This window comes from Salvia hispanica, chromosome 2 (assembly GCF_023119035.1).
Source record: "Salvia hispanica cultivar TCC Black 2014 chromosome 2, UniMelb_Shisp_WGS_1.0, whole genome shotgun sequence".
Lineage (NCBI taxonomy): Eukaryota > Viridiplantae > Streptophyta > Magnoliopsida > Lamiales > Lamiaceae > Salvia > Salvia hispanica.
Window position 1 is genome coordinate 14,111,077 of NC_062966.1, and position 26,615 is coordinate 14,137,691.

General features: G+C 36.0%; 1 protein-coding gene and 2 pseudogenes across 1 annotated transcript; 1 reads left to right on the forward strand and 2 right to left on the reverse strand.

The window, feature by feature from the left end:
* The first annotated feature begins 1,312 nt into the window (after positions 1-1,312).
* On the forward strand, positions 1,313-7,249 carry LOC125206328 (annotated as a pseudogene).
* A 4,982-nt stretch (positions 7,250-12,231) lies between these two features.
* Positions 12,232-15,065, reverse strand: LOC125207362 (uncharacterized protein Os08g0359500-like). Its single transcript, XM_048106664.1, has 6 exons — positions 14,917-15,065; positions 13,717-13,903; positions 13,375-13,528; positions 13,236-13,276; positions 12,930-13,146; positions 12,232-12,532 (listed from the first exon to the last, which is right to left on the reverse strand). The coding sequence occupies exons 1-6, from the start codon at positions 14,919-14,921 to the stop codon at positions 12,447-12,449; spliced, it is 690 nt and encodes a 229-aa protein (XP_047962621.1). The 5' UTR covers positions 14,922-15,065; the 3' UTR covers positions 12,232-12,446.
* A 2,397-nt stretch (positions 15,066-17,462) lies between these two features.
* LOC125204657 lies at positions 17,463-20,712 on the reverse strand (annotated as a pseudogene).
* Between the last annotated feature and the right edge of the window lie 5,903 nt (positions 20,713-26,615).

Sequence of the window (26,615 nt, forward strand, 5' to 3'; positions counted from 1 at the left end):
ATCTCAATGTTCACAGGTGTTTTGTGTGTGTTATTTATCTTGTGAATGAAGTATGGTTACAAAGATTCTTGATGTAATTGCAATATGAATTGAGAAAAAAGATTTTTTCTGTAGGTGCAATATGTAGTACTACTATTGTAGGGGTCTACGAAAGTAGGCATGTTTTTATGGGATGGAGGAGTATGTTATTCTGCAACGGCCGGGTCCCTGTAGAATGGGATTCACAACAAATATGTTGTTTTGGTTGTTTCTTATAGGCATTTGTAGTGGATTGTTCCTATTGTCATTTTCTACTGTTAATGTTTACTGACTTTTGTCTGTCGGATTATGTCCAAGTCTGAAATTTGACGTCTGGTAATGTAAAAGCAGGGTCTTTGGAAAAATAGAGATCTCTATCTGATGTCGTTGAATGGTGAAAGTACCCCTTTCTGTATATTAGGTCATGGAAAGAACTTTATTTATCTCAATATGGAATTGGAAACTGTCTATGTCCATTGAAAGTAGTATGCGTTATATGCTCAAAAGTTGAACTTGGGCTGGTCCTTTATTGGAAGTGATGGATGCAAGACAATGTTGTTTGTCTCATGCTGATAAGTGAGGTTTAAGTGGTATTTTTTTTTTGGAATCAGTGTTGCTAAGCTTTGTGCCCGACTAGTTAAAGTTTAACAAGTCCATCAATGAGGGTTTAGTTACACTCTTGTTTATAGCAGATTAGCAGTTCTCTATCTTAATTTGTATGGTGCAATTTTCCCATCCAGAACTCCCATGTTGTTATGCATCGCCCTACTTTCAGTGTTGGTCAAGGCCGCCATTGTGACTTGTGGGTTGGGGATCCAACAGTCAGTAAGCTGTTGTGTTATCTGAAGCACGTTGAGTCTGAGGTATGTTGTGATTCTTTGTTAACGTGGTAACTAGGGCATGGATTCCTATTATCATGCTTCCTGATTATATACTTGTTTTTTTACACCTTTATCCAAATTCACAGGGAGGGAGTCAGTTACATTGCTTGAAATCATTGGGAAAAACGGAGCTGTCCATGTAAATGGAAAGGCTTATTTCAGAGATTCCACTATCCCTTTAAATGGAGGTGATGAGGTGGTCTTTAGCTCCTTAAATAAACATGCTTATGTATCCTATCACAACATAATTTTGTTCTATTTCTGTGGTGTTGCAATTGTAGTTTTTTCGCCATATTGTTCATTCTGGTTGGTAGAATATAGCAACTACTGTACCTGTTTATTTCCTTCACATATTACTAGATTTTCCAACTTCTTGACAACACTGGTGAATTGACAATACCGTGCACCTTCGGTAAGCATATTAGAAGCTCATGGTGGATCTACTAGTGGATTACATATTGAAGCTACATCAGGTGAAACTTCTACAGTTTCTGTTGCGTCAACTCTGGCCTCACTCTCGCATCTCACTAATGAATTGTCTCTCATTCCACCATCTTCTCGGAATGGTGAGGATGTGCAACAAGGGTCTGAAATACCATCAGTGCCTTCTGCTTGCGAAGTGTCAGACAATTGTATTATTGACACTGAAATGAAAGGTGCCCCTGCCTGTAATGACGATGTTTCTGGAGCAGTTATTCAGAGTGCTGGTGCTCCATCTTCTGAAATTGCCAATGATAACTTGAACAATGATGCTCAAAATGGGAAGATTGTAGGCGAAAACAATGACTTAGGACCCGTTTTACATTTTTTAGCAGGTCCATCAGCTTCTGACTTTAAGACAGGACTATCAAGAATTCGTGATATGCATAGCAGAGGCAGAGATCTGTTGAAGTGTCCTCGGCCTGCCATTCCACAGTCATCAAAAAGAGAAAAAATCAAAGAGTGCATACAGCAAGGATTAATAGATGTGGAAGATCTGGATGTTTCGTTTGAGAAATTTCCTTATTATCTAAGGTATACGTCAATATGTCAATAAACTGCAGAGATCTTGGTTATTATGTACTACGATACTTTTACCACTGATAGACTTGCAGCCATTTTAAATAACTAGGGTTGATTATCCATTTACTATGTCGGATGCTTACTTCAGTGCTTGTTTTCCTCGACAGCGAGACCACTAAGAATGTGCTCATTGCTTCGGCATACGTACATTTGAAGTGTAGCAATTTGGGAAAGCTTTCTTTAGAGCTCCCGACAGTAAGCCCAAGAATCTTGCTGTCAGGTCCAGAAGGTAATATATCTCCTTGCTTTGAGTATGTTTCTTCCTTGTTTTTGTATCTTGACCATCACATTATGTATTTTCTTCACAGGTTCGGAAATATTACAGGATGACTTGACTAAGGCGCTAGCTAAATTTTTTGGCGTGAGGCTCCTTATAGTTGAACAAATTGCATTATACGGTGTAAGTTTCCACTATAAATATTTTAGGAAAGAAAAGTGTCTTTTTTTGCAATGAAATTTTTCTTCATTTTGAACTAAAATTTGTTTAGGGGCCAATAACTAAGGAAGTTGATTCCCTAAAAGAAAGTTCAAGCCTGAGAGAGCTATGTGTTTGGTAAGCAAACTACTGCTGTGTACACTTTAAGAAACCAGCGTCATGTGGATGCTAATATACGGGGTTCTGCTATAGCCTCTTCTGGCAGCCTAAGTGGAAGCATCTACTGCCACGTCAAAGACTACACTTTCAGAAAAGGTACTGCTAAAGCTTTTTCAAATTTAGGTTTTGGATTCTTATGTTAAGTGGTAAAGTGGACTTTGACAGGTGATAGAGTAAAGTTTGTTGGCATTGTTTCTTCCCAGTCAAATTCAATTAGGTAAAGTATGGAAATCTGTTCAAATTTGCCGATGATGTATATCTCTGATTAATGTTTCTTCTCATGTACTCTGAAGTGTCCTGTCATTTTATTGGATGTTGGTTGGCATGAAATTGCACAATTTAACACAAATTATTAATGGCAAATATCCCTTCTGATGTCACCTCATGTTTGAATATATCTGCAAAATTATGAGACTAATTATGAGAATGGGGTTGAGATCTGTACCAATTGTTTGGCATGATAGTATAATGTGTTGTGACTTGTGTTTATCATCATTTGTAGTGAGACAGCATAGTTTTGTGCAGGAGGTCCAACTATGGTTCCAGGGTAGGGTGGTTCTTACATTTGAAGGAAGGCTATTCTAAAATTGGGGTTAGATTCGAATAGACCAGTTCCCGAAGGTAATGATCTCGGGGACTCTGTGGAAGAAGGTCATGGTTTCTTTTGTTCTGGTAATACTTGCTCAACTGGTTTCTGTTATCATGTCTTATTTATCTTCCGTACCTTGAATGTGAGTTGTAATTGTGATTATTTTTCTTCATGTGCAGCTGTCTCCCTAAGTCTTGAAATCCCTAATGGTGATGACATTGATGAGTTTGCCATTACTGAGCTCTTTGAGGTAAACTTTGTTGCTATGCAAAATTTGAAGTATTTAGCACTAGAATGCATTCTTTTATGTTGCATAACTGTGGTTGTCAATAATATTGTACATTATCATAATTTTTAGGTTGCTTCCAAGGAAAGTAGAAGGGGGCTCTTTAATTATGTTTGTCAAAGACATCGAGAAATCATGATTAGGGAATCTGAGGCCTATACAGCTCTTTAAAATGAAGCTCGAAGCTTTGCCAGAAAATGTTGTTGATAGCTTCACATACTCAGATGGACACCCAAAGGACAAAGTTGTGATAATCTTTAATTTAATATTTTACATAAAACACATGCACCAGATACTTTTGTTTATATAATTTAATGACTGCTGTAATTCACATTTTTAATTTAGCCCTCAACCTGGTTGGATTTCTTGTAACAAAATTATCAACCAAACAGCACTCTTGGACTGCTTCTGTAGGGTAGGTTAAATGAACTTTGTCCTTATTCTGTGTTAATATTTTGTTGCATGATTTGTTCAATGGAGAACAGTTTTTGATGTTTCGCATTCCATTGATGTGTTGAAACTTCTTTCACAAAACACATTTTATTTTTGAGATGATCATTATAATAGATTGCAAGAGTAAAATAAGGCCTTAGTATGAAGGTAACTTCAGCATACTTGCAAGTTATGCAGTTGGTTGACATGGTCATGAAAATGACGACATTGGGGCATATACAACTTCTCTTCGTAAGACAGCATTTTATTTTTTGATAGGATAAGTGTAAATTGCAAGACAAAAACCAAGAGGCCCCAAAAGTATGAAGCAGCTCAGTCGTCTTTTCCCAAACAAAGTGACAATACAGATTCCCAGGTAATCATGATTGTTGGCTTCCATATGATGCTGCTTGTTATTTCAAGAGAAAGTGCTATGCTGTTCAAATATGACAGGATGAAGCAATGCAGAAGGACTGGAAACAAAGCTAGATCGTGATGCCAGACGACATAAATCACAGTCAAAATATTGCCCTTATCGCTCGGTTAGTCTTCTGGTTCCTTACCCTTCATATGTATGTCTTTGGACTTTGGCTGCAATATTGATACTTGAACAAACTTTTGTATTCTTTCTTGGCTTAAGTATTTTGTTCTCCCTTCTAATAAAATTTCAGGTTCTAAGTCGGAGTAGTTTGTTTGCCCTGATTTGGAAACATTATGCATTAAAGATCAAGCTTTGTCCAGTGAAGGTCAGTTATAACTTCACTTCAAATCTCTAAATAAAGTGTCATTTCAATTGGAAAATCCTTGATTCTTGTTTAATGGTGATAGATGTGAAAGAGCTTTGGTGGGGTTATGCTCATTATTTCATGAACAACATTCTACCAACATTCATTGATAAAAAAATAGTTATTTCAAGTGCAAGGTAAAATATGTTCTACTATTCCTGTTGCCACTGTAAGGAGCCGAGAATAGGATTGGTTTGGGATTAGAGTCATCACAAGTACTATTTCTTCACTATATTGCAGTATCAAATATGGGCTCGACATTCTAAAAGCCATCCGAGATGAGAACAAGTTTGAAAAATCTCTCAAGGTAAAGTTTGGAGTTTCTCTTTATGTTTGCTGTAAATTGAACTGTTTCGCTAACATGGTAGTATTGGTACATGAAAATAACTTTTGTGTTTCAGGATGTGGCTACTGAGAATGAATTCGAGAAAAGGATTCTTGCTGAGGTCATTCCACCTGGTGATATTGGAGTCAGTTTTGACCACATTGGAGCTTGGAAATGTGAAGGAAACATTGAAGGAATTAGTGATGCTACCTCTGCAAAGGCCAGAACTGTTCAACAAAGGACAACTTAGAAAAGTAAATGTGTTTTGTGCTAAAGCATAGAAGAAATGAGCCTTCTTCTTTTCATTTGTCATAAAATAGTTATGTATTTGTACAACTATGTCGCTGACAGCCTTGTAAGGGAATATTGCTCTTGGGCCTCCTGGTACAGGTAAAACAATGCTTGCAAAAGCTGTTGCAACGGAAGCTGGTGCTAAACTTCATCAATATATCCATGTCTAGCATCTACCTCAAAGGTAGGTTTTGCTAGTCCTTGAATGATTCTTAGTCATTCTCCTTTTATTTTTCCTATTGTGTTAATAGTAATTACTTTTGCACTCAGTGGTTTGGTGAAGGGAGAAATACGTGAAAGCAGTCTTCCTTTGGCCAGCAAAATATCGCCCAGTGTTATTTTGTTGATGAGGTCGTCAAATCTCTTTTATTTATTGTTGTTGTGATATCATTTAATTATGGTCTTCTTGATAAATATTCTCATATATGTCGCCAAGGTTGACAGTATGTTAGGAACGGGAAACCCGAGGAGAACATGAAGCGATGCGTAAAATGAAAAATGAATTTATGGTTAACTGGGACGGCTTGCGTACAAAGGATAAGGAACGAGGTGTTGTACTTGCTGCAACAAACAGGCCTTTTGATCTAGATGAGGCAGTAATCAGGAGGCTTCCCAGGAGGTGATACAAACAATATTTCAATTATCTAAACAAGAAAACACTTCTGTCAGTTCTTTTGATCTATTTATAATTTGAGCAGGTTGATGGTCAGTCTGCCCGATGCTCAAAATAGGGAAAAATCTTAAAGGTGATATTAGCCACAGAAGAGCTAGCTCCTGATGTGGATCTTGAAGCAGTTGCGAAAATGACCGAGGGGTATTCAGGAAGTGATCTAAAGGTTTGTTTGTGTTTCCTCTTAAGTCCGAAATATTTTTCGGTTTTGGCTTGTAATCTTGTCAAAATTCTTTTTCTGACTTCATTCATTGGGGAAATGTGTCTGTTTCTTAGAATCTTTGTGTGGCAGCTGCACATTACCGATAAGACAGATTTTGGAGAAGGAGAAGAAGGTATATTGGCTTTATTAGAACTTTCTTCCCACTTTCTGTATTTTCTATGCGTTAGATATAAAGAATCGCTTTGTTGCTTCTGAACTGTTTGTTGTTTTGATGGCTAGCATTGTATGTCATATTGGTTGTCACTTACAATAGAAGTACTGTTCAATATTGTAGGATAAAGCTTTGGCACTAGCAGAGAACAGACCAATGCCTTCATTGCATAGCAGTTCAGACATTCGGTGCTTGAGTATGGATGACTTCAAACACGCACATGAACAGGTACATATACAATACAAAACGATGAAATAAATACCATATCTATGCTCTGATGTTGAACGTTCCCGAATAACTTTTTTTCCCAAAATATAAGCTACAAAAGCTTGTTCACGAACTCCTTAACTTGCAGATGCGTTGGTTGTCTTAAACTTGAATTTTCTTCCATTTGTACTTGCCTCGAGTATCTCTTCCGCATATTGTTTTTTGGTTCCCTTTTTATTTGTACTCTTTATCTAATGATTAAACTGCATAAAACACAAAAAGGTTTCAATTCATTGAGATTTTCAAACTTCGAAGTATTCATGGCTTTCATTTTCTTTCTTTCACATCACATCTTGAATGCAGTTGTCTTACTGTAACTTATTTTTCAAAATTTGGAAGTATGGAAAGATACATAATCTTGTTTTATTGCCTTCGAGTAGGTAATTTTGTTTAGTGTAAATGCTCCTAGATGCAGATTGTATGATTTACTTTTCATTCCCTTGAAATGATAATGAATAATAACATTGGTGTATTGGATGGAAATGTAGGTATGTGCAAGTGTTGCATCAGAATCACGAAACATGAACGAGCTTCAACAGTGGAACGAACTATACGGGAAGGTGGATCGAGGAAAAAGGCTTCATTTAGCTACTTCATGTAGAGGGGGAGATAGAGGAGCTGTATAGTATATTACATCCAGGCGGGTTCTTTTTTTTTCTTTTTTTTTTTTTCCTTTGAATGAGTCGGGTGCTCTCGCACATGAAAATCGGATCACAGGTTCGCATGACCTATAAAACCTCAGCATTGTGCATTAGTTCATGAGTAATTTTGTCATCACCAGATAAGAAACTGTTGTATTCTACAGATTTTTCCTTCTTCATGATTGATTGTCTGTATATTATTGTTGAATACAATAAATATATTCCAAATTTACATCTCTTCCAATGTCATCCCAAGTAATTGGTGGGACTGGAGGAGGTGTTGGCGTTGAAAATATGGATTAAATGTGGAGTGTTTCCCAGTTTTTAATTAAATGCCTAGCAGCCTTTGTTTTGATACCTTATTTTCTTGCATTTGTGCGTTTGTATTTGAGTTTCTCTTTGGATGAATTTAGATCCCTCTTGATACGATGGAATGGAATAAGAAAAGAATGTAACGAACTACATTCTGTTCTCTTTGCTTGAGTAATGCTTCATCCATTCTATAAGAGTATAAACTACATTCTGTTCTCTTTGCTTGAGTAATGCTTCATCCATTCTATAAGAGTATAAACGGGCCGGATTTTAATACATAATTGGTAAAGTAAATTGGGGTAGAAAGAAAAAATAATTACAATATTGTTAGTGGAGAATGAGTTTCACTTCACTAAAAAGAAAAGAAGATTTTTTTTAAAAATTAGAAAATGCATACTCTTATGAGATGGAGTAAAAAGAAAATATATACTACTCTTTCCGTCCCATTATATGTGAAATATTTCTTTTTGGGCACAAGTTTTTAGGTAGTGGTGTTTAGTTAAATGAAGAGAGAATAAAATATGGGAACAAAGTAGAAGAGAGAATAAAGTAAGAGAGAGATAGAGTGTTGTTTTTTGCACGACCTAAAAACGAATACGTCTCACTTATAATGGGACGATGAAGTACATTAGAAATTATCACAATAAAATATGAGTAGTAATTTCTTTTCTTCAATTACGGATACATTTTAAGAGCGTTTCGGTGGAGGAGCTTGACCCACGATGCCGGGGAGGCGGAGCATGGTGGTGATGATGGGGAGGACCGAGGAGGAGCATGATGGTGGTGCTTGGGGGAGGAGCATGACGGCGGTGGTGCTTTGGAGAAGGAGCATGGTGGCAATGTAGAGGAGGAGGAGCATGGTGGTGGTCCTGGGGAGGAAGAGCATAGCGACGATGATTTCTTGGTTCACCATGGCTTTGAGGAGAAGGAGCATGACAACCACGGCAGTGGCTATGGTGGTAGCTCTTGAACGACTCTATATTCGATAACATCTCATTATCTTCATTGTTTTCATTTGTATTTGAATCTAAAATTGATGTACTTTTGTCTAAATCACGGGGTAGAGATGGAGTCATCACAAGAATCAAGAACTCAAGAAGAACTAAGACTAGAAAATGTATGAGACATTTTGTTTCATAGATATTTTTTATGAGAAAATAGAAAAATGCTTATGATATTTTATAGTGGATGAGAATAGTACTAATAATATTCCAGTTTGTGGGTCAATAATATTAAATGCATATCATAAGAATTTTGCTTTCCATTTATATGAAGCAAATACCAAGATTTTAAAAAATTATAGAAAATGCTTGACCATTTATTTGACTTAGCTAGTCTTTATTGTACATTTTCTAACTTTTTCGTACAAAAAATCTTCACAACTTAAGTAAGAAAACATTAATTACTATTGATTTACATTCGAATTTTCTAAAAAATAATTACTCTCATAAAGTATTTTAAATATTTATTTTGATATGCACAGAATAAGATGCAATATGGATCACACAAATTAAGTATTTTAGGATAAATTACAAAGACATAAATAGTTTAAAAAATTGATTTTCAGTAAGAAATAAAATAATATAAGTAAACTAATAAAATTTAGAAGAAAAGAAAGTTGGATTAGCAAATTACAAAAAAGTATATTATTCTCATTAAGAATTGAATCATGGGCCTTTTGGTTCAATTTGTAATCTGAAATAGTAAAAGAAAATATTATACTCCGAATAGACTATCAAAGTATTTTCCAACTTGACTATAAAGAGCAAATAGGTTCTCCAGATAGTCCGAGAGTTCATTTTCTAGTTTGCTTAATTCTTGAAATGATGTCTTTGAATATTGAGATTGATTTTATTATGAATATGAGTAGCTAATTATATTTTTAGGATTGTGATGATAATACCTAGCTCTAGTAAATAGTTTGAATATCCTTGTGCTTATTTACATTAATTTGAGTCAGTGTTTGTAGTTGGCTTTGCTATAATATTCGGAAAATAGTAGCTTAGCTTGAATTAAAGGATAATCAACATCTAGATTAATCACATTAGAAAGAAGTGACATCTTATGTGAGGGTTTTGATCTTAGGAACTATTGGGTGTTAGACTTGAAGCATTTAAAGGGGACTTCGTGTTAGAGTTTAATCCATAGGTTAGGTGCACTCGGAAATGGCTAGTTTACTATAGTGATCGTCTAACAATTCTAGAGACATATAAAATAGAGGTTATGAATTGATTAATTCAAAGTATATCTTTGTTATTGGATCCTACAATTATACCTTCCACCATATCTTACATTAGTTTTTATTGAATCATTTTATCATCTTAGAATTTAGTAAAACAAAACTCTTCTAAATCATCTAAATTGTGAATGATCCTAACTTCAGTAATTAAGTTAAGCCAAATAATCTCTGTGGATATGACACTCTTACCTTTCCCAACACTACAATAGCCTCGTACACTTGCAGTAATATCTTTTAAATTAAAGGTGAGTCATTGTGTAGCATTTACTACTGACTGAAAAATTTATGCACTATTTGTTAATTTAGAATTTAAAAAGAAAGGTAATTGTTAGATAGCACATAGTTCATTAGTTTGTTTTTAGTTCATGAACATTTTCTTTGCATATGTTTGACACTCTGAATTAATCATAACACAGAATTTTATAAAATTAACTAAATGAGTACAAACTAATAATGAACTCTAAGATATCCTAACAATAATGACCTTGTTCTGCATTTAAAATTAGTATTGCATACAACACAATCATGTGATATATATATATATATATATATATATATATATATATATATATAATATTTTGCTTCGGAGGAGGAGCATGATTGTAATGTTGGGGAGGAGGAGTGGTGGCCGTGTTTGGGAGGAGGAGCGTGGTGTCGATGTTGGGGAGGAGGAGCATGGTGATGTGGAGGAGTATGGTGGTGATGTTGGGGAGGAGGAGCATGGTGATGTGGAGGAGTATGGTGGTGATGTTGGGGAGGAGGAGCATGATTTTGGTGCTTGGGAGGTGGAGCATGGTGGCGATGTTGGGGAGGAGGAGCAAGGAGGCGATGCTTGGGACGAGGAGCATGATTGTAATGTAGGGGTGGAGGAGCATGGTGGTGGGGCTCGGAATAGGTGCATGGCGGCGATGTTGGGGAGGAGGATTATGGTGGCGAGGCTTAGATGGAGAGTAATGGTGGTGCTCGGGAGGAGGAGGATTGTGGTGGTGTTGGGGAGGAGGAGCATGGCGGTGATGGTTTCTTGGTTCGCCATGGCTTTGTGGAGAAGGAGCATGACTATGGTGATGACTCTTGAGCGACTCTATACTTCATAACATTTCATTATCTTCATTGTTTTCATTTGTATTAGAATCAAAGAACGATGTATTTTCATCTAAATGACGAGTTAGAGATGGAGTCACCACAAGAATCAATAATCCAATAAGAACAAAGATAGAAAATGTACTAAACATTTTGTTAGATAATTATTTTTTATGAGACAACCCAACAATGCTTGTGATATTTTACAGTGGATGAAAATAGTAGTACTAACAATAGTTCAGTTTGTGGGTCAATAATATTATATGCAAATACTAAGAATTTCGCTTTCCAATTATACTAAAGCAAATACCAAGATTTTAAAAATTCTAGAAATACTTGACCATTTATTTGACTTAGCCTTCACTCTACATTACTGGGCTTGATTAACTTTGAATATTTTCGTATAAAAACTCGTCACAACTTTAAAGTAAGAAAATACATTACCATAGATTTACTTTCGAATGTTTGAAAAAATAATTATTTTCAGATATTGTTATTTATATATATAACAAAACAAAGTTCGGAACGACATAAAATATTGGAATTCACTTGCTCGTTAAATCTTTTGAAGAGTGCCCGAGTCATGAAAGTAAGCAAGTCTTTGGTTATTTGAAGACATTGGAGATGTCCTCGCAATTACAGCGATAATATCTTCAGCTACTTGATTGTACTTGTTCTGATTCTTCCACACGCAATGTACATCGATCGTTCAATTCCGATCACTCTAAATATGCAGTCTGTTTTTGGTGTTGAATTGATGTCGTTAGGCCTAACATTTTTTCGTGGCCCCATGGACATCTAAATATGTCATAGTAGTAAGTGATATACACTTTTTGGTTACACACTTTAATTTATGCAAAATTAAAATCAACAAAAAAAAGGTTTGATATTAAAGCTTAATTATTTTTGAAATAAAAAAATAGTCCCTCTCGCAATCCCTTAAAAAAGACCAATTTGCCAATTTGGAATGTTCCTTAAAAATAGACCAATATTATTTAGGGAACCTTTTTTTTTCTATTGAGATGAGTCTCATCCTCCAATAACAATACTTCAATAAATTTTTTCCATATCTCTCTTAACGAGGGACGGAAAAAAGTGGTAAAATAGAACGGGAACGGATGAGTAACTACTAATGTACTCTTTCAAAATAAATGGCATTTGATGGCCACTGTGGCTTTTCCATTTTGAAAAATAAATCTATCACAGCCTCGTCCAAAAGCAAATATAGACTTTTGCAGTTATGTTTTATTGATGAAAAGGAACATTGATCAAACATTAATTTCCTTGAAGACACCATATTCTCACCGTTACAAAATGTTCAAATTGTTGCTACTTTTGGCTTGAATCTTCACTAGTAATAAAATAAAAAGGGAGAACCATAACATAGGCTTAAAAATACAACACAGATTGGATGGAAATATTTCTCTGCCCAGAGTACAATAAAATAAAATTAAAATTAAAATTAAAATTGGTTCAGTACTATAAAAATTCAGGCAAAGAAGCCATTACTCTCGCAGAAAGCACACCTACGCAATGTTTCACTAAATAAAAGTTGGAAACCCAAGCGGAAAACATACGCAGTCTGTATCACATCCTCATTCATGAGCTCGGTAAGGGTTCTGCTTTATCCTTCAATGATTCTGCTTCTGCCTTGGGAACTGCCTCCCCCTCTGGTTTTGTCACCTCTGTCAAAATATGGGTAACTTGTTATGAATGGAAAAAAAAAATTGAGTACCAAATGCTAAGAAACATGAGAACCAACCAAGAGCTATAAAACCTATATCTCACACATTAAGAAGCTCAGTAAGAAGATGCCTTTTGATGACACAGCCAAAGAAAACTGAGCATCAAAGACTATTGGAAGAAAATGCCAACTCCACATGCTTTGACGTATACACAATTGAGAAAATCAAAACAGATGGTGTTGAAAAGGGGGAAAAAGTCTAAAACCCAAGAAAATAACAAAATAAGAATATCATTCCACAAGAGTAGTGAACTCAAATTCATTGGCAGGGCTAAGCGATCGACAGATTTTATAAGCAAACAAACTTTGTAGACAAACAAAAACTAAAGAACAAGTACCTTCATCGTCACTGTCATCGAAGTCATTTCCCATAGCATCATCTCCGATGCCACCCATTCCGCCCATGCCACCCATTCCAGCCAAGGCGCTCATATCCATGCCGCCCATTCCACCCATGCCACCCATTCCAGCCAAGGCGCTCATATCCATGCCGCCCATTCCACCCATGCCACCCATGCCTCCCATGCCTCCCATGCCACCCATATCACCAAATTTCTGTAGGAGATGACAAAGAGGAAAAATATTAAGAGGGACAAAAAAATGCAGACCATAAATCATCATACAAGAAGTAGAAATATACTTACCGAGAAATCCATTCCACCTAAATCTAAGTCTGACGGCGCACCTGATCAAAGGGCATGATAGAGATAGATCAATTACATATAGTAGAGTAAATGAAACTTCGCATTTCATTGCCAAATATAATAAATTAAAAAATTATACCAGCATCATCATCTTCATCTACCCATTTGTCCCAATCTACTTTCACGTAGTGAGGTGTCTTCTCATTTCCACGCAACAACTTTGTCCACCATTTCTTCTCAGCTTTCTCCAATACACAGACAATGCTGCGCACACCTATGTTTATCTTGCACTCCTACAGAGTGCGAACATTCGGTAACTATTATCAGTCAAGTAAAAAGGAAAGCTCCAGTATATAACAGTGGTTGGATAATCATCAGATGACTATCAAGTAGCTCCAACTTCTGGCAACTAAACTACAGAGTTCTTATCATTGGCTGTGTTTATACACATAATGTAAAAAAGAGACTTCTGGCAACTCACCTCTACATTGATCTTATCGAGTAGCTCCAACTTGAGTTCATAGAGGTTACTGTCAGTCCCAGCAGCGGCAGAAAATGTAAATGTACCATCAGGGTCAACATTGACCTTAGGGTCTTTCGCATCTGCCAGAAGCACTGTGAGATAGATCTTGTCCTCCCTTTCGGCCCACTTCACTTCAGGGTGACGGCTACAATGTAGAATATGTTTTAGCTAGTGGCTCAATCCAACACAACAAGAATACCAAGAAAGCAATTATCATATTAGACATGAAATTTTGAAAAATCCAGTTAGTAAAATGCAATTATCAATATCATTTGACCAATAAGTTTCACAAAATTATATGCAGCACGTAGTTCCATCATTTTCTGGTGTACAGCGCAAATATAATACAACATCCCACATAGAGTAAATGCCACTAAATAAAACAAAATAAAATTTTGTTAGCTAACCTACATAAAGCAACAGGTTAGAGGCAGTAATTGAGCGTAAAACATTATCACGAAAAACTAAGAAAGCGATTATCATACTTAGACATAAAATTTTGAAAAATCCAGTTAGTAAAATGCAATTATCAATACCATTTGACCAATTAGTTTCACAAAATTATATGCAGCATGTAGTTCCATCAACAAGTGCGCAACACCAACATGTAACTCATTCCTGAAAACAAACACCCGTTCCAACATATTTTCTAGTTGCCTCATTTCCTAGACAGAACATATACTACAAACTCAGCAGAGAAAAAAAGTAACCTGCAGCATCACAGATACACTCGTGTACAGGCAAATATAATACAACATCCAACATAGAGTAAATGCCACTAAATAAAACAAAATAAAATTTTGTTAGCTAACCTACATAAAGCAACAGGTTAGAGGCAGTAATTGAGCGTAAAACATTATCACGAAAAACTAAAAAGTTCAATAAAACCGACCTAGACATTATCGCCTCTTAACTTTCATAAATCGAACGATAATAAATTCAATTTTCTCGTAATCAAACGCTCAAATAAATAGATAAAAAATAGCTAAATCCAACCAACCATGTCTTTCAAAAATCGAACGCAGTATCACAAAACAAAAAAAAAACAAAAAGAAACAAATAAGAATGCGAAGTACACAAAAAAGCTACACAATTCGATTACAACGATCAGCATCAAAACGATAAGAAAACAAACTTTTAACGAAGAACAATTCAGACCTCATATTCGAATCTGAGAGAGAGGTAGTAGAAACCCTAGAGAGGAAGAAATGGAGAGTGAGAAAGTAAAGAGAAGTAGATGCCCTGCTTCCAAGTCTCCTCCTTTTATTAAACCCTCGAATCGAAATAATTTTGTAAGCCCTCACACGTGGATCTTTTTATCACCCTCTAAATCTCGATAAATGTTAATCGAGTATCTATCAAAGGTAAAATATGGGCGGCCCATAGATATCTCTTTGGGCTTTTTTCTGCTTTCGTATTGTATTCTATTAAAATAAATTATTGTTCAAGTTCATATATTTATGAATTTTATTTTAAATGTTTTACAGGTTTGTTAAACTGAGGATGTACTTTAGCGAATTAAATAATGTTTAAGTGTGTTTATTTTTTCTCTATAGGTGAAATTATTAGCCGCATTGAATTGAGATTAGTAAATTATAATCATTTTTGTATTAAGAGTCATTGGTATAAACTTTTGTGGCCTATGAGGTATCCGATATACGAGGGATCACATGAGCTAATAGCCCACGAGGGGTCATATGAGATGATAACCTACAAGGGACCTAGGCTAATCCCACATAGATATCAGCTAAGTTATGTTATAACTAGTTGCAGTGTATTCCTGAGTGTGCTTGCATACTCACACTCATTTACTTAACATTTTTCAGGTTAAGGAGTCGGCGACGAGGCAGCGGACAATATGGCCTACTATCTCCCAATCCATTATTTTCACAAATAGTCAATTTTGGAATTTTGGGTAAATATAAAAAGTTTAAAATAAAATTGAATACTTTTATTGTATTTTGAAATAAAATGGTTGATTAAATTGATTTTTTGGGGTTGTGACCCTAAAATGATACTCCCTCTATTCTGTGGTAGTTGAGTTAAACTTGTGATAATTGTGATGCATAGCAATACTTCCTTTGTAAGCGATTATACTACCGCGAAACAGACGGAATATGTCTTTTGATAACGTTATTTTTAATTGTGGGTTGTGACCCGATTTGTTGGTGTACTTATTTTCGACCAACTTATTAGATTAACTATACCTTTATGATTATCTTGTTATACATATACCATGGGAAAATGATTTTACAACTTTTTATAATATTTTTATTTATAGAATAAAAGGAAATTTGAATATTGTATAGTATATTTTGGTAATGTCACTCATTCATTAGGAATTGGGGCGCTATACAAAATGCATTAGTAAGACCTAATAAAACAAAATTTTGTAGAAGAATTTAATGAAACAAAATGTACAAATACAATAACTCTTAAATGTGTTTTGTCTTTTTATATTTATATTATTGAGATATGGCTTGATTTGAACATGGTTACTTCATCCATATTAACTGTATTGTCCAATTTATCTTGTTGCAGATTAAGAGAGTTATTCGATTAAGCTTCTTGAACCATTTTAATTAATAAAGTTTCAGACTCAACAATTTAATTATCATGTTTATTTCAACATCATTAGACAAAATGTTTGTTATTATAAAACATAGAAATATAAAATAGGGTATGAAGAATAATGACACTTTAAGATATTAATTGTCTATAAATTCCTAAACTTTAGACAAATTTTAATTTTAAATTCCAATTTTAAAATCCACCTATAAATTATTACTCATTTATTCAAGTAAAATTTCAGTTGATTGTAAAATCGGAACAAATTAACAATTGGATAATTTATAGTCATATTTTAAAGCTGATATACCAGAATTTGATAAAAATATAGTATTATGGAAAAAGCACATTAGCCTTTTTAAGTGCTTCTTAATAGGTGACTCTACTGTGTATATCCTCCCTCCAAAAATTATCAAAAATATATTGTTCCCTCCGTTTCACTATAGTCGAGACGAAACTTTTGGGCACGGAGTCTAAGAAAGAGATGTTGGGTGTGTTAAATAAATAGATAAAAAAGTATTGCCTCTGTCTCATTAGAAATGAAACGTTTTTCTTTTTTTTTTATCCATTAAAAATGAAACGTTTCTTAAAATGGAACCATCTCTATCTCTACTTTCTCTCTTACTTTACTCTCTCTTCATTAACTCCCAAAATAACATTACATAAAAACTCGTGCTGATTCTCAAATGTTGCATATTTAATGGGACGGAGGGAGAGGGAGTAAGAGAGAGGAAAAGGTAGAGAGAATAAAGTATAAAGTGAATAAAGTAGAGAGAATAAAGTAAGAAAGAGTAAAGTAAGAAAGAGATAAAAGTTACCATATATGAAAATGACTCAACTATGAAGAAACTTCCCAAAATGGAAAAATGACTCAACTATAGTGAAACGAATGGAGTATCTTTTAACAAGTAAAAAAGTCTTAACTGCTAATGTACTCATTAAAAATTATTGGTAGTTATTTTGATAATTTTTGGAGGGAGGATATAGACAGTAGAGTCACCTGGCTATTAAGAAGCACTTAAAAAGGCTCATGTGCTTTTTTCATATTCATTAAAATAAAATGATATAACCATGATATGCTTTTCTCATCCATTTTGTAATATAGTCATTAAATTGGCTTAAGAATACAACACATATTGGATGGAAATATTTCTATGCCCAGAGAGTATAATAAAATAAATTGGTTCAGTACTATAAAAATTCAGGCAAAGAAGCCATCACTCACAGAAAACACCCCTACTCAACAGATCATTATATAAAAGTTGAAAACCAAAGCAGAATGTTAAAAGTTGAAAACCAAAGCAGAAAACATACGCAATCTGTATCACATTCTCATTCATGAGCTCGGCAAGGGCTTTGCTTTATCCTTCGATGATTCTGGTTCTGCCTTATGAACAACCTCCCCCTCTGGTTTCTTCACCTCTGTGGAAAAATGAGTAACTTGTTATGAATGGAAAAAAATTGAGCTCCGATTGCTAAAATACATGAGAACCAACCAAGTAGGGATGTCAATTGGGCCAACTCGCTCGGGTTCGGGCCAATCCACTCGGGTTGTCGGGCTATTTGGGTGCGGCTTATTCGGGCTGTGAATTTTTCGGGCTATAAATTTTCGGCCCTAACCCTAAATCTTCGGGTTTCGAGCTAACCCACGGGCTATTCGGGTTGATAGTAATCTTATATGTTACTTTCTATCAAATCCGATATTCTCAATTATTAAAAATCATATTGTCGCAAATAGTAAAGTATTATCAAAGTGATCAAGAGAAATAAAATAATAGCAATTGAAAATTGAAATAAAATAGATAAACTTATCATTTAATTAATAACACACATGAATCTTACTACAATTAACTAGAAATCATCCATTTCATATAACCCTAACTTTCAATTTGAGAGAGAAGACATAATTACCATATATTATTCATATCAATATTGTATTTAATATTGATATTAACAAATATACTTCATATAAGTATATAATCTAAAATTTTAATTATATTCGTATATTAAATGCTCAACCCGTGGGCTAACCCGCAACCCACCCGGGCCAGCCCACATAACCCGACGACCCGAACGGGTTAGCCCGTGTAGCCCACTTCTGAATATGGGTTGCGATTTTTTGGCCCTAACCCTATGATTTTACAGGGTAATTCGGGTCGACCCGTGAGTTTCGGGCTAGATTGACATCCCTACAACCAAGTGCTAAAACCTATATCTGACACAGTAGGATGCTCAGTAAGTGGCACAGCCAAAGCAAACTATGCATCAAAGACTATTGGAAGAAAATGCCAATCCTATAAATATATCCATGATTGCAACTCTCGTCCACCATATCAGCATTTAGTTGATTATGTCTAACAATATCAGAGTTTAAGAAACTAAGGACATTTTGGACAAGCAAGATTTAAGAGAGATGGATACATCCCCTACACTCCACAGAACCAACAATCCAAGCAGAGGCCACCTATCATTGGATGTCCAAGGAGCACTTAACTCCAAACATCAATGCAACGAGTCTCTTAAAAGTAGTGTCTTAAGATACAACCATTTAACTTAAATATATCAAAAATGTCTACATGCTTTGGCGTATATACACAACTAAGAAAATCAAATTAAATGGTATGCAGAAGGGGAAAAAACAACGAATAAGAAAATCATTCCACAAAAGAGTAACAAACTCAATTTCATTAGCAGTGCTAAGCAATTAACAGATTTTATAAGCAAACAAAAACTAAGAACAATTACCTTCATCGTCACTGTCTTCGAAACCATTTCCCATAGCACCATCTCCGAAGCCACCCATTCCGCCCATGCCACCCATTCCAGCCAAGACGCTCATATCCATGCCGCCCATTCCACCCATGCTTCCCATGCCACCCATATCACCAAACTTCTGTAGGAGATGACAAAGAGGAAAAATATTAAGAGGGACAAAAATGCAGACCGAAAATCATCATACAAGAATAGAATTGTACTTACCGAGAAATCCATTCCACCTAAATCTAAGTCTCACGTAGCACCTGATCAAAGGGCATGATAGAGATAGATCAATTACATGTAGTAGAGTAAATGAAACTTAGCATTTCATTGCCAAATATAATAAATTAAAAAATTATACCAGCATCATCATCTTCATCTACCCATTTATCCCAATCTACTTTCACGTAGTGAGGTGTCTTCGCATTTCCGCGCAACAACTTTGTCCATCATTTCTTCTCAGCTTTCTCCAATACACAGACAATGTTGCGCACACCTATGTTTATCTTGCACTCCTACAGAGTGCGAACATTTAGCAACTATTACTCAGTCAAGTAAAAGGGAAGCTTCATTATTTGCAGGTGGCTGGACAATCATAAGATGATTTTGTCTCTATAGCCAGATAAGATCATTCGATAGGGACTAAACTACAAAAATTCTTATCATTGGCTGGGTTTATAAGGTAAAAAAAGAGACTTCTGGCAGCTCACCTCTGCATTCTTATCAAGTAGCTCCAACTTGAGTTCATAGAGGTTACTGTCAGTCCTAGCAGCGGCAGAAAATGTAAATGTACCATCAAGGTCAACATTGACCTTAGGGTCTTTCGCATCTGCCAGAAGCACTGTGAGATAGATCTTGTCCTCCCTTTCGGCCCATTTCACTTCAGGGTGACAGCTACAAGGTAAAATATGTTTTAGCTAGTGGCTTAATCCAACACAACAAGAATGCCAAGAAAGCAATTATCATATTAGACATGAAATTTTGAAAAATCCAATTAGTAAAATGCAAATATCAATATCACTTGACCAATTAGTTTCACAAAATTTTATGTAGCATGTAGTTGCATTAACAGGTGATGCATGTGCTCATACCAACATGTAACTTATTCCTGAAAACAAACACCCTTTAGACATACTTTCTAGTTCCTTCATTCCTCATTTAATAAACAGAACATATAGTATATACTCAGCAAAGAAAAAACAGTAACCTGCAGTATTACGGATACACTATCCATTATAGAGTAAATGCCAACATTAATTTCCATTAATTAAAGGAAAATGAATATTTGACAGCTAACCTACATAAAACAACAGGTATACACTAAAAAGTTCAATTAAAACAGACATAAACATTATCGCCTCTTAACTTTCATAAATCGAACAACATTGAATTCAATTTTCTCGTCATCAGGTACGGACATATATAGATAAAAAATAGCTAAAAACCGAACCAATATCACAAAACAAATAAGAATATGAAGTACAACGATCAGCATGACGACGATAAGAGGTAAACGTTTGATGAAAAACAATTCAAACCTCATATTCGAATCTGAGAGAGTGGTAGTAGAAACCCTGGAGAGGAAGAAATGGAGAGTGAGAAAGTTAAAGACTAAAATAGAGTAGGAACTCTGCTCTCAACTCCTCCTTTATACCCTTGAAGCGAAATAATTTTGGAAGCCCTCACACGTGGATAATATCTTTACTATCTGTACAAATATGAACGTCTATATCTCAACGGTAAAATGTGGCGGCCCATTACACATTTACACTGCTATAATGGGTATGGACGTTGGGTTCTTACATAGATAATTATTTGGGCTTTTTTGCTTTTGTATTCATTAAAATATATACTACAATTTTTAATTAATGTTAATAATACATTTCATGCCACTTATTTTTTTAATGATTTTGAGAAAAAAAATACATTAACACTTTGGTAATAACTTAATATATTTCCAAGACAAATGGGATATCTTACGATTATAGAATAAAGTCCAGAAGGTCCGTTATGGAAACCACATACATATGATCTAAAAAACGATCCTAAAAAACTTCATTTTTCATCATCTCCTTATCTTCTTTTACGGTAAGGTTACCCTACTTTCCATTAAATGATATACAATTTTCTATGACATATGTTTAATAAAGTTAGTTAGAGTCTTTTATGAACGGAGAAAAAAATACTACTTAAGAGTATATTCGTTAGTTTGTTTGTATATAAATATGCACAATGAAGTAAAAGTACAAGAGAAATGTGCTCAATTTTTTTAAAACTATTTTGTGGAGCATATAAAAATGACAAAGTGTTAACTAGGGCGGATTATTATTTAATAAAATGTTGGTAGAAGATTTCCGAACCTTGATTTCTTATAGTCAGATAGTTACACTTACTAAAAATAAAATTATACAAAAAATCATTCCAATAATATGTATAGTGTACATTAATCTAACTTAAAACTATGTTTATATACTACGACTATTTCTTTCTTTTTTCTCGTCTACTTATTTACCTCATTTGAACAATTTCTTTTCTTTATTACTTAAACTAATACTCCCTCCGTTCCATAATAATAGGGGCATTTTTCCATTTCCGTCCGTTCCATAGTAATAGATTCATTTCCCTTTTTAGTAAAAGTCAACACATTTTTCCACACATACTTTACTCTCTCTTACTTTTTTCTATCTTCATCTCTCTACCTTTTTCATTTTCCACTTTATTCTCTCTTTACTTAACTCACCTAACACAATTTTTCTTAATCTCCGTGCCAAAAATTTTACCTCCATTACTATGGAATGGATGGAGTATTTTGCAGTAAAATATTTTCTCTAATTTCAATCTGTACTAGTCCTTCAATTTTTAACATTAGATCTTCATCTATATTAATTTAGCAAGGGGTAAGAGTGATTTCAGACAACTTCAATAAAAATAACAATTGAACGCTTGTTGTGTCTACGTGATTGATAACTTAGAGCGTCCACAATGGTTCGGACTAGTGTTCGCCCTATCAATTAAAACTCAACTTTCATTTAATTTTTAATATTATTGTTTTTATTTTTTGTTTTCAAATTCTAAAATACCAAAATATATTGTATTAAACACAACTAAGTTTAAACAAACTCCTACATTATTTAATTAAAAAAAACTTCATTACTTATCAATAACAATATGTTGAATTGGGGGTGCAAAGATATTTGTACCATAAGAAAGGAAGATAATACTTTAAGAACTTAACATGTATAATAAATGAAATTATTAAAAATTGATTTTGTTAAAATTGTTTTTTTTATCGTTCGTCGTCCGTGCTCTTGCAGTGAGCGGACAAGGAGACGAACGACGGTGGGGCGCCCCTTCTTCCGCAAGCGAACTTTCTGTCATGCCGCTCGTCCGAGAGATTGTCTACTGACCTGCAATAGACAGACGACCACAGACGATGGCGCGGACAAGGGATCGTCCGGACAGAAAAAGAACCACTGTAGATGCACTTAGTTGAGCTTTAAGTTGCCAAGTGATGCTTGTTGGGTCTCGGTGGCGCACACCCGAACTCCACATTACTATGATATTGTCCGCTTTGGGCAAAGCCCTCACAGTTTTGCTCTTGGGGTACTCCCCAAAAGGCCTCATACTAATGGAGTAGGGGTAGCCCATTTATACACTTGCAAGTCTTGTTCATTCTCCGATGTGGGATATGGTTTGCTCTCTTTCAATCCTCCCCTCAAACCAAGACCACCAGACCACAGACCACATGTCTACCCCATGTTACAGGTCACCAGGTCACCACAGGTCTTGGTCGAGCTCGTCACATCGGAGAACTTGCAAGCGCAACCACCAAACCCCGAGCCACACAGGCCCAGCCCTGAACCAGGGCTCTAATATCACTGTAGGGATCAGACCGCTTAAGATTCACTAATTACCAGGACCTCTTTTATTGATTGGGCCTGAGATGGCTAATCTCAGAAGTACAAGCCAATACAACAATGGTATCACGATTACTCACTAAGTACAAGAGTTACAATCAAAACCCTAGCCTAATCTCAAGTACTCCTCTGGTCTTGAGATTCCATCACTTCTTATTGCACCTGCACACTTAATAGAAGAATTAGTCACACAAGAAATGATCCCGAAGGATCTAAACCATAAGAAAGGACTAAGTTAGAGAATCGCCACGAGTGGCTCAGGTCACAGCAGTGACTGCACTAGGCCTCAGACCTCCTCAATCCTCACAGCAAGTCACAAAGGAGAGCACCGTTGAACGAACTCAAACCAGAGATCAGTGGAACCCTAGATCTCACCGGTCAACGCACACCACGGCCGTCTTACACGCGGACTCACACCAACAGCTTCAGAACACAACCAAGAACACAAGAACCCTCACCACACACTCCAAGCATTTCGGGATTGGTCACAGACAAAAGACCAAACCCTAGAAAGAGAAGGAAACCGAAGAAGTTGCCTAACACTCAATCTACACCGGTAGAACTCTTAGGAACTGAGAATCATCGGTGGAACGGAAAGCTCGAAGGAGACTCCGACTGGATTCGCCGGAATCTTAGAGAGAAGGAAGAGAGTCGACAGTTTCTGAGAGCAAGAAAGAGAGAGAGATTGAATCGAATAAGGGAAGCCAAAAGGCTTCTCTCACTTAACAAACACACCTCACATCCGACGGCTGTGTGGCTTGATCCGCGTGGAGTTGCCAGGTGTCACACATCCAGCAGCCCTCACAAAGAAACGGGCCTAACTTAATTTGGGCCAACACACATTCTTATGGGCTCAGCTAAAAAGTAGCCCAACCGAATAATAATAGAAGCCCAAAGCAAGGAGTCCAATAATCCAACATTCTCCACCTTTGGACTACTTCTGGAGAAACAGGGGAGAGCCTTGGTCTACTGCTGCTTCATCATTGCCTACAAGGCATTCCTATCACCAAAGAACACAAAGTTCATTAGATAGAAAATGCCAGGTTGCCTAACAAAACACCAAATGGTAAACCAATTAGTTTTGTAGGACTTAGATTGCCTTGTGACTTCAGAGAGTCAGCAAGGTCTTTCCCCCGGGACATGCAATGCACATGCTAACCAAAATCAAAATGCAACTTTTTGATGCATGATAACAGCTTATCCACAGGAAGACATTTGGTACCCATATCAGCTGGGTTATGATCAGTATGCACCTTTTGTAAAAGAACTTCACCTTTTTCCACAACATCTCTAATGAAATGGAACCTAACATCTATATGCTTAGTTCTATCATGGAAAACAGGATTCTTACAAAGTTGAATGGCAGACTGACTATCAGAGTATAACACAGGAGCAGATTTAATAAAATTGAGTTTGGAGAGAACTCCCTTTAAAACATAAGGTGTCATTTTCCACCCTGACCGAAAATGTTACTGCCTGCCTTAAAGAGTACTCGTGATGATGCGCCAGCTCCCCGCCTTCGGCTACCCACTCGATCTGTATTTCTATCCATTGTGGATGATTTTTTCAAGAAAAAGTTGGTGTTTTCTTTTAAACATAAGTCCGATGTTTTTTCAAACCTTTCAAATCGAGAATGAATTGAGCAAAATCAAACTGAGTTTGACGTGCTGACCATTAGGACAAACATAATGGCCTCGAAGTTTTGCAATGTTCAAATGGATTCTTTGTGTCAAAAATCCTCGGATTAGGAGACATAAAACTATTTCATAATCTCAAAGAAATGGTGTCACGAGAGTGACGAATCAGACTTTACTTTAAAAGGTCAAAGTGTCATTCAAAAGTGGTTTGTCAAAAAGTTTTTGGGGTGAAGCCCTTTACACGCTTGTTATTTGATAAATATCCCCTTCATATTCTGGGCGGCGTATGCCCCGAAGATGCTTTTCACCGGGTAGAAAAAACCAATATGTCACACCTGGGTGGCGTTTCAGCGTAGTGCTTTTATTCATTCAAAATCGATGTTTAGACCCAAGGTCAAGGAAGTGTTTTTGTTGGCTATCCCGATGGTGTTATGGCTATAGGTGTGAGTTGTGATAACCCCAGTTTCGTTTGTTCAGGCTGTCATCTTCACGAGTTAAGACTTCTCTTATTGCTCCTGTGTCCTCGTTTATCCTCGTATTAACCTTCTTAGTGAGGGAGTGCAAATCTGAGAGAGGTCCCCTCAAGTGAGGTGGAGTCCTGGTGGCGTTGATGCTTCCACCGAGCGACAGGTGGTGGAACTTTCCCCTATCAACCCGTGATCCTATACCCCGTTCTCCGGAAAACCAAGACCCCCGACTCATGAAAATGTTTTTGGGATGGTGAGCCACAACCCAATAATTATCGCTTAACTAGGGATAGAGTAAGAATTGTTGGTAAAACCTCGAGCAGATTTGGTTCTTTGTGAATTTAGTCGTCATTTTTAATGTGTTTAATCAATAAATCTGAGTCATTTAAAGAAGCTCAAAGCGTCCAAGTTTTGGGATTTGTGGTTTAAAGTTATGCAAGAAGAAATCCACTGTTTGTCAATAATACTTGATCCTGTGCCTTTACCCCCGGTGCCTCTCAGTCAATCATGTGTGTTTGCTTAAGAAGGCTCTGTATGGTCTTAAATAATCTCCTAGGCAGTGGAATATCAAGTTTAATGCATGCATGCAGAAGTTAGGCTTTGTTAGGAGTACCTTTGATGCCTGTTTGTATGTGAAAAACCTTGATAAAATGCCTGTGTTCTTGCTGCTGTATGTGGATGGCATGCTTATTATGGGTCCTTGCATCAAGTCTATTAAACATGTGCAAAGTGCTTTGTGTGAAAATTTTGACATGAAAGATCTTGGTGATCCTAAAAAGATTTTGGGGATCAATATCCTTCGGGATAGAAAGTCCTCTTCTCTGGTCCTTCATCAGGAACCTTATGTGCAAAAGATTCTTGAGAATTTTAATATGCTAGGTGCTAAAATTGCTTCTGTTCCTTTAGCTGCTCATTTTTTGTTGAGTAAGGACCTTTATCCTACAACTGAATCTGAGGTGAAAGCTATGCAAAAGGTCCCTTATTCTAATACTATTGGCTCTGTGATGTATCTTATGGTTAGTACTAGGCCTGATATTGCCTATGCTGTTTCTTGCTTGAGTAGATACATGTCTAACCCTGGGCCAGTGCATTGGGAAGCTCTTAAGTGGTTGCTTAGATACCTGAAAAATACTTCTAAGTATGGTTTGTGTTTTTCTAAGCATGATCAAGGTGTTGAGTTGTGTGGTTTTGTTGATTCTAACTATGCAAATGATAAGGATAAGAGGAAGTCCACAACTTCCTATGTGTTTCAGGTTTGCAAGTCTTGTGTTAGTTGGAAATCACAACTCCAACACATTGTAGCTCTGTCTACAACAGAATCAGAGTACATAGCCATAACAGAGGCTATGAAGGAGGCAATCTGGTTAAAGGGAGTTTTCTCCAAACTCAATTTTATTAAATCTGCTCCTGTGTTATACTCTGATAGTCAGTCTGCCATTCAACTTCGTAAGAATCCTGTTTTCCATGATAGAACTAAAGCATATAGATGTTAGGTTCCATTTCATTAGAGA